Below are 12,500 nucleotides of genomic sequence, written 5' to 3'. Positions count from 1 at the left end.
TAAAAATGTAATTCAAACGATCTGCTTAGGATAAGAACTGAGACGATGTAAATTGCATATGCTTACTGGTAATACAGATTTTTTTTATCTCAACCAAGGATGTTTGCAATTGGTGAACTTGTGGTTAGAATCGATGTACCACATTGGAGGGGACATGTATCCCCTAGGACACCCCAGTTAACAAGTAAAATCGTCCAGATGGCGTTGGACAGAGTAAAATCTGTTAAGTCTTACTCCCAGGTGTCAATGGGTTAAAAAGCAACTTTCTGATTCGGGATATTGTGTGAATAGTCATCTTACATTTAAGGTTACAAATGATAACATTGGTGAAGGAAAGTACTTGAGCTATAATAACTTTAATGCTCCTCTAATTGAGGGGACATCAAATGAAATTTAGGCAGATCAAATCAAATGTTAATTTTTGACGAAAGGGGAGAACTTGGAGAAAATCTTCTTGGCAAAGTACTGAAGCAACAAACTCAACCCACATAATAGGAAGCTTAAGCAATGACAATGGCGATGGCAACAAGAACGTCACAAATTTGCTTACTTAGTGGGCAAAAAACAATAGCTTTGTATGCTCTGCATGTGCATTTTTCAATTTTGTCCATTTCTTTGCCTTCATCTGCAGGTTTTATGAAGAACGTCAGGACTTTATGATAAATTTTCACTTTCTCCCCTAAATTAAGTGCTGTTTTGATGAGTGTCATTTTTCAGGAACTACCACACCCTTTTCCTATGAAAAAGGTTGAAATAGTCGTGAAGTGATTAAAATGATGCGAATTTATATTTTGAGATGACATTCTCGTTGCCGTCACCATTGTCGTTGCTTAATTAAGGTCCCTAATATGACAGTGAGTCCTAGAATTAAACCCAGGCCATGCTGATGAAAGTAAGTGCTCTCACATCACTTTGCATAGCCCAAACTAAAGCTGCTTCTCAGATACAGTACATACGTGTAGCTTTTACCTGTATGAGATCAAGAATTCCAAGCTCACTTTCCGAAGAATCCACACAGAAAACAAAATAAAGGGTTGCATAATGTCTGTAGATAATCTTGAAGTCCGATCCACCAATCAAACTAAAAAAGAAGGTTTGCAATGAACCATAGTTTGTTTAAAACAATAATATAAAAGCAGACAGAAAAGATAAGTTTTTCGATTCCTTGTCTTGTTTTGTATCAAACGTTCAGTCATGTTTACGAAGTTATGTTTTCACTAGGGGCAAAGGTCAGTAAAATAAGGGGTTTTACTTAAAATAATGTTTCAAGTGTAAACATGGAGGTTCAAGGCAATTTTCGAATTTTAATGCTGCAGATCTTACTTGAGAGCTTCCTCCTACAGAGATAATCATTAACAGATGTTGCTACTTACGTTCCTCCCTCTAAGAAATTACAAACATTGTCATCTCTTCTTGAGACGATGTGAAATGTCTCTCTTATAATTTGATGCTGCATGTCCTCCGACTGAAAGATGAAATCAAAGAGACAATGGGGATTTAACGTTCGTGATTTTGTAAATTCTCCTTTCTAACGTCCGAGGGTCATAAGAATTCGGATATTTCTGTATAGAAATACAACCTGGAAGAAGACACTAATTACGTGATCAAAAAGACAGGATTCTGGATGCCTGTTTATGCTCGCCATATCACTTCGCATATTATGTTCTTAAACAAAATAAAAGAGTGAATAATTACATAATGAGTAAAGAACTTGCTCAATCGTGGTTTCCCATGGTTATTGAATACAAGGATCGCCTTGATCATATTAAAGTACGGACAATAAAAACGAAAACTACAAGCTCTGCCCAGTAAATCAAAATGGCGGCCACAACATTAGCCACAACCGACCCTCTAGAAAGGGTCACATTCATTCAAATTACATGAGGGAACTTCTGTTAGACAGCATGACAAAAGCTTGACATTGAACTTAATTTGTGAACCCCCTCCCCTCCAAAAAAAGGCTGAAAGAAATACCTTGTATTGGTCATACACCGTCCTCGTGAAAATTCATGCCACACCACCGCTTATCCCAGATACAACAATGTTTTTTGCTATGTGACATAAAATATCACGTCTAAGTGAAAAACAATTGTCACGCGTGTGTGTTGTGTTGAGAGGGGAGGGGGGGGGGGGGGTGGATGGTGAGGATTTAGGAAGAGCAAGGAAAGCTGGTTCAATTTCAGCCGTGAATTCTCAGATAAGGAACAGTGTAGTGCTTCAAGCCCATGGTATTAGATGACAGCAGGCTCTTTAACTCCTTTCCTGTCTACTTGAAACACAAGCTTGGCCTGAAATAACCGGAAGCCTTAGTCTGTCATTACAATGGAGAAAAAGGCAGCTTCTCTGCCATCATTGTCTGCTCTAATGTACAGCAGTCCAGCAAAGTCCAGCAGGGCCATTTAAAAGCTGTAGATAGTTTCCCTTTGTCCCATCACCCCTCAGCCTGCAATATTGACAACAATGAAAAGCTGAAAAAAGCAAGAATCATGGCACTTTTGTGGCATCATCCCTTTGACAATAACGATCAACAGAGTGCAAATCTACTGAACAGGGTGAAAATAATATAGGTATAAACTTCTAACAGGCATATCTTACTTGGTTTGCAGCTGCTACCTTACTGCGCGTTTCAATAACATGCGGACTCTTAAATTCAAAGGTCAACCAACAACTGCATTTTTCGCTACCGTCAATCAAATGTTTGGCAGCTCCTCCGAGCTTCCAACTACTGTCGAGCACGCAGTAATCAAATCACATCGTTGAGCCCAGTTCAGTCAACATAGTCGGAAGCTGGGAGGAGCTGCCGAACATTTGATTGACGGTAGTGAAAAACGCATTTATCGGTTGACCTTTGAATTTAAGAGTCTTCATGTTATTGAAAGGCGCAGTAAATTGACGCATTTTATTAAAATGTGGTAATCAGCTGTCACTGAGGCTAAAGGGGTATTTACATGAGACCGGAACAAACTCAGTCTGGCACGAGTTCATATCGGTCTCCGTACATTTCTCTTTATGCGTTTACATGAGAATGGCCTGAGTTCTTACTGGTCTCATATAAATGACAACAAATCACTGGCAGGGTCCAGAAATTTCAAGCCTGTATGCCTTTAGGTCACCCATATATTTGTTAATGGTTAAAGAGAATCTCCAAAGGATGGCAAATGATCCACATTGACAATCAAAATAATCTATGTGTATGATGTCCAAAACCTGGTCCATATGGATAATCTCATGACCCTTGGCTTCCTCTTAGCAAAATTAATGTTTCCGAACAGTGCATGGTTACTTGTACCCTGCGAGCAGAGGCCCTTCGATCTTCCTAGATAAGTCGAGAAAAGGAAGGGACCTCTGCCAGCCGGCTCGACTTTCTTTGATTTGCCGCTCATCCAAAGAAATGGATGAGTCAGTCCAGTTTCAACTTGCCAAACCTGTTTTTTTTTATTTGTGCGCATGATCAATCGCCACGCGTCATCAATATTTTTTAAATTTACAACAGCGTGACAATTTTTAAACTGTCTAAATTCCCATGAGAATTTTTCCGTATGTCGGTTACAGAAGCTAGTTTACCAGAATTGAGAAACCTATTAATTTTTTCAGTAAAAATTAAAATGGCAATTTAAAAACTTGAACTATCTTGAGGAAATGATTCCTTGGTTGTCGTGTGTTTGCCAGAGTTGTTCGAAAATATCCGTTACTGTTTGTTTTGGTTTTGTGGTTTTGCGGTTACTAGTCAGGCGTGACTGACTCCCGAATACGTTACGTTTGAATTTTTAACGCATGCTCAACACGAAATGTCGAGCCGGCTGGCAGAGGTCCCTTCCTCTTCCCGACTTATCTAGGAAGATCGAAGGGCCTCTGCTCGCAGGGTAGGTTACTTGAAGACAGCAAAAAAATGGAAACAACCAGTCAACACTCCTTATGACATGCTTCAACTTTATATTTGATTTTTCCTTTGTTTCAGATTATGATAAATGAGTAATATTATTAGACAAATAAAAACAAACTTTATCTGGTTTGCACAATTTAAAACCAAGAAAAAGTTTAAATCACAACACTTATACCCAACCTGGTTTTATTGCTTACACAGCATTGACTACAAATTATTGAATCCACATTTTCTTGCAAAATGACAATGTTGCAGACTTAGGTTACAAACAACCTTGGTTTTGGTAGTGAGATCTGATTACAGACTGCTTGAAGTCCCTGTAGAGTCCATCAAGCAACCTAAATCAGTCGTGCAAACAACATAAATAGCAAAGGCAACTTGACTGATGCCAACTGGGTACCGTAACTGGTTGTAGCCTATGCTGGTTATGGGAATAATTTTCATGTATCCTAAACTGATCCATTTATAGGGGTCTGGATCACACTATCAAGAACAAGTTATCAAGTACATAAACACAACGACAAGTGTTTTCTTTGTTACAGTGTTTCCATGGGGTTCTGTTTCTCTCTCGACTCTGTCCAAGCCTTTGCAATGGTCCTCTTCATCTCATCGTCACCTTCATCATACATCTTCCTCATCAAATCCATTATGCCCTCCCCAGGGTCTTTGCTTTCATCAAACTTCTTTTCCTGTTTAGTCATCTTTAAATTTTCAGTTGTTGTCAAACACGACCAGTTCTCCTCTTTCTCCTTTTTCAATAATATAGTTACTTTCCCTGTCTTTATCTTCACCGAGCTCGAGTCTGGTACAATAGGATGTAACAAATGAATCATCTGAAACTGATAATTTTTTCCTTTTTGACCAAGTACGCGTAGCTCGATTGAACGGTTTGTGAACTTGGAGGACACATTCTCTTCTGGGAGCTTTTCGACCTCCGACAAAGTTATGTAAATTTTGACGAATTTAGGTGACTGATCCCAAGCATAGGATGTGATTTTTGTTGAGGTAGCTTGTGGCTTTCTGGCAATTGGCTTTTTGGGTTCAACCTCTGTTTCGTTAGGGACTTCCATGGAACTTTGTTTGTCTGCAGCACTGATTTGTCGTTCCACGCGTTCTAGCTCATCTTGCAAGAGTTTCTTCACTCGAGGCCGAGTTGCAGTTGAAAGAAAGCTTTTTAGTTCCTCTTTTACCTCCTTTAAATCTTCAACTTTTTCCATTTCGTTGAAAAAGCCTCCAAGATGAAGTAAAAGGTGATTCAGCAAACTTCAGAGTTCAAAAAATAGCCCATGTGGTGTAGGTCACATGGGACAAAGTTTGCGTGAGAGTCTTGACTAGTCACCAGTTTTTCTCGAAAGAGTCAACAACAAGGGATTGCAGTTCTAACATATGTAAGAGTTTAGTATACTTTTGTTTTGAAATTCTTGTGCTCCAACCATGAGAAAATGGATCGTCCTGCTTGGTGGAGGCATGTTTTGTGTCCTTTTTCTATCCATGTATTTTGTTGTGGATCAGCTGGGGAAAATACCTACCTCTCAAGAAGTCTTCAAAATTGAGGTACCCGTATTAAAAACTCGTGTCACTAGTGAAATTTTCACGCTAATAATTTTTGCACGCGTCACCTGTATTTTGACTTGAGAGCTAGCTCACAAAGCTTATCCGGCTGTCAAATTAGCGAGAAATTTATAAATTTGGGCTATTAACTTTTGAATACTTGGCCATTAGATAATGACTTGTTTTTATAATTTTTTAAGGATTAGTACACACAACTAATTTTATGAATTGAAAGGTCGAGCAGCTTTATAAAGGTGTACAGGAAATTAATAGGATTACATTTGTCAGGTTTACAATTTTACTTCAAAAAAAGCTTTTCAGTAGTACAATTACTCTGTTCTCTTTTCAAGAAATACATTTAGATCGGCCTAATCTCAATTGTCTAGACGGGTCGCCATTGCTTTACTTACAAGCTCCAAGTGCACTTATATTATTAATTAATAGCTTAGCAAAGTATGAATGAAGGATGTTGCGCAGTCCGCAAATAGCCTGACTTCAGGCTGTATTTTTTCGTTTTTTGTGGTCTCGTTTGCTCTGGCCCTTTAAGATAAACGTAATCCAGTAAGGTCGACAATGTGCTGGTACAGGTAGAGTCACCACATACCAAATTCAGTACACCAGAGGTCCATCAAAATTTTGTTCAGCTTGTTGTCCCCTAGCTTACTTTGGAGTGGTTTTCTGTGTTGGTCCACTTTGTGGGGAGTGAGAGAAAAGGGAAGTGTTTGTGGTAAGGATGAGCTGAGAAACATTTTAAAATATTCCTTGGCCTTTAAAATGGTCCACCTTCAGCTGATAGGTTTTCCATCCCATTGTTTTTGTGTTTAAAAGTTTGCATTGCTCATTGTAGTGATCTGATTGGATGAATTTCAGTTTTAGCAGCCAGATTTTCATTATATGAAAATTGGCCCACAGCACACAGCAAAATATTCCCTTTTGAATTTAACCCTTTAATACCCTCCTAAGAGTGACGCATGTATATTTTACTCTAACTTAAGACAATTTTACCTGTCATTGGGAAAACTCTTAGTCCTGAATACCTTGGGTTAAATGGTTCAGTGCCTTTAATTTTTCAGATGAAGAAGAAAATAGAAGAACCTTTGAATGATCTGGAAAAGGACATGAATCAACTGGAAGGTAACCTTGGCAGGTCTGAGAAAATTATGAGCAATATGCTCAAGACGGTTGACAAAATAAGATTTCATGGCAAGGAACTAAGTGACACTAAGGAACAACACAAAGATTCTGTTACCAATCGACGACATGAAGGACGGACTGCTGGGGTTGATGATGGTTGTGTATTCTCAAGGACAGCTTCTGGAAAATCTGCAAATGTCAAGGTAAATGTTTTTCTTTTATTAAGATTCAGGTAATGGCACAGCTGTTTACACTTCTCCGTTACCATTGTGTCCCTGAGTTTCAAATATTGGATCCTGCCTGCCATTTATGTGTTACCCTGGTCACTTCTCTTGTTAAATGCCAAGGAGGCAGTGTGGCCCAGTGGTTTGGGCACTTGCCTTGAGATCTGGGGATCCCAGTTTCAAGACACGTCCTGGCCCCTGGTTGAATTTGTTCCTGGTAGTCCCTGGTTCAACTTCTCAGCTGCACTTGTAAATAGCCTACTGGCTTGCCTCCGGCCAGTTGGGATTCTTAATAGTTGTTGTTGCATGTTCTGTTTTGTCGTGTTTGGGTTTCACTGGCCCCGAAAAGCCCCACTGGGGAGTGGTCAATTAAGTATATGTATTGTATTGCCATTGAAGAAAAATACAATTTACATCAATAATATATTTAATTATTATTATTATTTTGATTTTCAATTTTCATTAATTTTGTATACAATGTAAATTTTTGGTGTCAACAGATGCTGGATATGTTTGATATCATGCCATTTGATGATATCGATGGTGGTGCATGGAAGCAAGGATGGGATGTGCAGTATGATGACAAATCATTTGACGATGAGCCTCTCAATGTCTTTGTGGTGCCTCACTCTCACAATGACCCTGGTAAAGTAACAATAGATAACTCTATTGACACTATCAAGATGGTAAAAGCACCTGGCAACTACATGCTAATGCCTTTGATGTAAAATCACTGTTCACTAGTACATGTAAGTACAGCTGTACTCCACGTCAACCTGCACCAGACTGCACAAAGACTGCTATCAAGAACTTGACTGTCAAACTACTGCTACCAATGGACGACTTAATGGACTTACCGAACCTTTGCCTTACTCCCACCTACTTCCAACTTGCTGTGATCAGCACCATATACAGTGACAGGCTCACCAGTGTCCATCGTTGTAGCCGAGATTGTCATGCATCCCTCGCTACCAACAAACAGATTCTTCTTTTCTGGCTACAATATGCCAACATCACTGTCACTGCAGAGCACAAAGACCCCATCAACGATTTCCATTGACATTTTAACAGACAAAATGCTGACAGACAGTTTAGCAAGGCGATAGAGGAATAAGACTGGTTACCTTTCCTAGACAATTGACGAGAATAATAGACTATGCACAACTGTTTTAATAGGAATCGGATCCATATTGACATCCTTTTTCTGGACTACTTGACCAATCATCCTACAACCAAACATCACACACAGCCACAACAGTACAAACCCCTTCTACCCTCTGCCTCTCCAATGAGACTAAGTACCTAGAAACCATCTTCAGGAAGAACAACTATTGTAACAATAATAATATTCTAAGTATGTTTAAAAAAAGAGCAGCAGTGTTTTACCTGGTTTACGCCAAGTGTTTTTATACCCAATAAACACATGCTGGGAGTTTTTTGAACAGCTTCAAAAACATTCCACAAAAATTGTGTCCCTCGGGAGTCCGAACAAAGGTTCAAATAATTGTGAGGGGAATGTATTAGCATACAAGAAAAACAACTGGACCTTTTGAGCAGTATCATGGTAATTTTAAAAGCATGTTTTTCCCCTTCAGTTCTTTATTTGTTGCAGTCGATGGTTAATCTGCAACAAAAAAAGGAAAGTGGGCAGAATTGCCTTGTAAAACCTCTCACATACATGTAGCTCACACAGGCACATGAATTGCACCAGCAAGGCAGGCTAAGACATTAGCAACTCTATGTACATTTCTAGTGTTCAAAGTTTTTGAGTTTCACAGAAATTTTGCTCATCATCATTGCAGTTTGGAATAAAGAGATTTTAATTATAAACAACTAACAAAATTATAATTATAAAGTTCTATTACGTCTAGTAGTGCAGACTATTACCGTAATTACTCTTAGACTATTTCTACTGACTTAAAAAATTAATATACATTTCTTTCATCATTTCCTTTCATGGGAACAAACAGGGGTTTCAATAACCTTTGAAGTACATCAACATAAGCGGTGGTCACTCTTGTCTTTTACAAGGGTTTGGGTGAAAATCAAAGCAGAGTAGCCAGCGGTGAGAAGCAAATTTTTGACAAACAGATGACGGTATACCGCCGGTGACTGGCTTCTAATGAAACCCCTGAACAAATGAGCCCCGCAAACTGACCTGCTTTCAACTGTGTGGCTTCATAGTTCAGTTGATAGAGCACTGCACTGGCATCATAGAGGTCAATTGGCCAGGCTCGATTTCCATTGTAGCCACCTGAATTTTTCAGGTGCTATAAGAGATAATTGCTTAACCCTTTCACTCCTCTGGGGTTCCCCATTGACAAGTAAAATCGTCTGGCGTTAGACAGAGTAAAATCTGTAAGTCTCAGTGGCCCTTACAGGAGTGAAAGGGTTAAATTGTCCAGATGGGTGTGAGGATCATTTCTGTTCTGACCTACTATTGTCTATCTTAGGCTGGATCAAGACACTAGATGATTACTACAACCAGCAGACGCGACATATTTTGGATAATGTGGTTGATGCTTTGGATATTGATAAAAAGAGAAAATTTATTTGGGCAGAAATATCATATTTCTCGATGTGGTGGGCAGACACTGATGAAAGAAGAAAGAGGCTTGCCCTTGAGTGAGTAAGCTGTTAATCCCATGTATTACCTGAGAAAATGTGAGACTTGATCAGGACCAGTCACTTAAAAAACCCTGAAAAGTTAATCAGTTTTTCACACTATTGCTCAAATACCAGCTATTTGGATCAAGGTAAGGTTAATTTAAAGTAACTCAGGATATATGGCCTATTAAGCTGGAGCCAATGCCCTTTTTCCATAACATTGATTGACTAGGAGTATTTCTACTTCCCCTGGAAGAAATGTGAAATATTGCATGGCAAGATTATCCCAAGTGATGAAAATGCCAACACCCATCCTGTGGGTGAAGAGTGGTATTGTAAGAGTAAAGTGTCAGATTGCCAGGGAAACATACCATACTTATTTGATTATAAAGCACCCACCTCAAATACACTCATTCGACAAATAAGTGCCTACCCCTCAAAAAAACTGAAGTGCACCCAAGGAATTGACCATTAACTGTGCTACATGTACAAAGAGACTTCCCAGAAGACCAGGTTTTCTTACATGACTTGTGTAGTACCATATTTTATTAAAACTTTCGATAAACAGTTAAATGTACCATTCTGCTTTGCTACATCTTTTGTTATTGTTGATTTTTTTGCTGCAAATTTAAATTAACTTACTACTTGCTGAAAATGGTGAAATTATTAAATAAGCACCTAGTACACATAGCCTTGAATGAGCTCCCACCTGTTACATCATTGATGACCCAGTCAGGCCCTGAACCCAGGCTGCTCAACCCAAAATGTTCTGCAGCTAGAGTTCCAGGTGAGCCTTGGGTAATAGCCCAATTTCGATATAGTAAAATTCAGCCCTAAACAAGAGGCATCATCTCAAGGCTCTGGGGAATAAACTCAGACAAATCCTTATAATGCCCCAGAGCCTTGAGATGGTGTGTTCTGTTTATGAGTGAATTTTTAAATTAATAAATCGAAATTGGTCTATTCTGAAGGCAAAGGGTGCGTTCCTTTGGGATGATCCAAAAAAGGATCACTGATCCAAGATCCCTAGGATCATGGTGCATTATCAATGAATCCACTCTCTGGGAAAGGTTTTTTCGGTTCCTTTGATGCACCATGATCCAAGTCATCTTGGATCAGAGATCCTTTTTCAGCTCATCCCAAAGGGACGCACCCAAAATTTTGAAAAGTAAACAGCTGTCTTTGCTCTTAATTGATCTCTTTTTAATTATTATTACATTGATTGTGTCTTAATGGCATAGCAAGCTAACGATGATAATAAGTTATTATTTCTATTTGCTTTGTTTGTCATTCTGTAGCCAGTTATCAAAGGGGCAGTTAGAAATTGTCACGGGTGGCTGGGTTATGAATGATGAAGCCAACACCCATTACTATGCCATGCTAGACCAACTTATTGAAGGCCATCAGTGGATTGCAAAATTTCTAGGAACAGGTCAGTAGATTCAATGAATTGCTGTAAACACCCACAGATAAGCTGCACCTTTTTCCCTAAAACTGTCGCTAGAAATCAGGGGAGCGGCTTATCTGCGGGAACATTTGAAAAAGGCTGCTTCCAGTGTCCAGTTTTCCGTCTTCGCGTCCAATTTAATGCTATATGTAGCTTGGTTAGTAAGCTACATATATCCGGTCATGTTTTTGTTGCAATACAAAAATCAATGAAAAACTGTGTTGAATGAAGAAATTCCTGTCAACAAATACCAGAAAAATATCAATCATATGTCAAAGTTGCTAGAAACAATATTCATTATAATTTGTTAAGGTGCTAAAATTGTGGGTAAGACTTTGAAGTATTTTCCGTTTCAATGTTAACAGTGAGTTCATGTCGAACAGTGGATGAAGAAGACTTCTAAAGATCCAACTTTGGCTTTCTTTTGATTTCTTCCCAAAAACTTTTTTTCCAAAATTTGAGGTGTGGCTTATCTGCGGGTGTTTACGGTATTCAACTGAGATATTCCCAAGAACCTCTCTTTCATCATCCCCTTGTGTCATGTTTGGTAATAAGTAATTTTATAGTTGATAATATTATCTCTTTTATGTTATGCGAAAGGTTTTTTTTTTCTGAGGTACAGTAAGAGGTCAATAATATTGAAATAGGTGATAAAAAATAAAAAATTAGAACAGTGAGGATTTGTGAAGAAAACGAAACACCAGGCAACCTAAAAGTACACCTGAAATGTCTAATGTGAGTAATCTACATTGGATTTCGAGTCAGTGCCAGGTTGGAGAAGGAAATCGCTCTCACTGCAAAATGTGTAATCATTCCTCCCCATTACAGCCCCGGGGGGTTTACATGGGTCAATTTTTGCTGGGTATGTGCCGCTGGCCTCTCAGAACCCCTTGCCCTTTATAGTCTATTTTATGGCCAATTAGCGACCCCAACTTAGTCACTTTCTGTTTATGCATAAACCTGAAGTGGAACGTAATGCGACTAGTAAATATTAAATCAACAGCGCTACAGTTCTTTCTGTAACACCCTTTTTTTTACCACAAATCTTTCGATTTGTAAATCCAACTAGCCAGAATTTTACCTCCAAAATCTCGACAATTTGCGACCCCATTCTAGTAACTCTGTCGGGAATTCTGTGAAAAATGCAACCCCATGATACTCAATCCAGTCGTAAAAATGCGACTCCATCCAGCGGCACATCCCCATCAGGCCATTAATAGGAAGTAGTCACCCCCCGGGATTACAGCTGCAAACCAAATGCCCCTACCTAGAAGCACGCAGATTTAATCACTCACTGAAAAACTATGTCCCCATTAAAATAAGCATCACAAAGCGTTTCCCTTGCTCTTCTCCCCAACTTCAACATCACTCATGCCTTGGAATACACTCAGACAGTTGATCTCACAAAGTATCGCGATCTTCTTATAGTTTTGCCTAAAGTTGCACGAGCTGTCAATATTTCGTGGTATTGCCGTCTCACTTTTGCGGCCTGTGATTGGTTCTAATGTTGAAATTGACTTTGTTGCACTGAATTGGGTTGCTGACGTACACAAACAAATATGTTTCCCAGGTGGAAAGAATTGAAATTTCGATCAGGCGCAGGTTGATTAGTTTACAGTTTTATTTATCCTTATAAATGATGGATCGCGATACA

At 39.0% G+C, this 12,500-nt stretch overlaps 3 protein-coding genes across 3 annotated transcripts in view; 1 reads left to right on the top strand and 2 right to left on the bottom strand.

The window, feature by feature from the left end:
• LOC138040926 (AP-3 complex subunit sigma-1-like) overlaps nt 1-1,873 on the bottom strand; it is an 8,437-nt gene extending 6,564 nt beyond the window's left edge. Inside the window, exons 1-3 of the mRNA XM_068886657.1 lie at nt 1,696-1,873; nt 1,374-1,465; nt 970-1,081 (exon numbers count right to left, since the gene is read on the bottom strand). Of these exons, the coding sequence (XP_068742758.1) occupies nt 970-1,081; nt 1,374-1,465; nt 1,696-1,764 (273 nt within the window). The 5' untranslated portion in view covers nt 1,765-1,873. The remainder of the gene's footprint in view (nt 1-969; nt 1,082-1,373; nt 1,466-1,695) is intronic.
• A 2,043-nt stretch (nt 1,874-3,916) lies between these two features.
• On the bottom strand, nt 3,917-5,180 carry LOC138040925 (calcyclin-binding protein-like). The gene has a single exon (XM_068886656.1). The coding sequence runs from the start codon at nt 5,098-5,100 to the stop codon at nt 4,420-4,422; it is 681 nt and encodes a 226-aa protein (XP_068742757.1). The 5' UTR covers nt 5,101-5,180; the 3' UTR covers nt 3,917-4,419.
• Nucleotides 5,181-5,248: 68 nt separating this feature from the next.
• LOC138042570 (alpha-mannosidase 2-like) overlaps nt 5,249-12,500 on the top strand; it is a 36,570-nt gene continuing 29,318 nt past the window's right edge. The window contains exons 1-5 of the mRNA XM_068888511.1: nt 5,249-5,437; nt 6,508-6,771; nt 7,293-7,437; nt 9,246-9,417; nt 10,698-10,831. Of these exons, the coding sequence (XP_068744612.1) occupies nt 5,318-5,437; nt 6,508-6,771; nt 7,293-7,437; nt 9,246-9,417; nt 10,698-10,831 (835 nt within the window). The 5' untranslated portion in view covers nt 5,249-5,317. The remainder of the gene's footprint in view (nt 5,438-6,507; nt 6,772-7,292; nt 7,438-9,245; nt 9,418-10,697; nt 10,832-12,500) is intronic.

This window comes from Montipora capricornis, chromosome 3 (genome assembly GCF_036669925.1).
Source record: "Montipora capricornis isolate CH-2021 chromosome 3, ASM3666992v2, whole genome shotgun sequence".
Classification (NCBI taxonomy): Eukaryota; Metazoa; Cnidaria; class Anthozoa; order Scleractinia; family Acroporidae; genus Montipora; species Montipora capricornis.
This window is presented reverse-complemented; position numbering and strand designations above follow the sequence as displayed.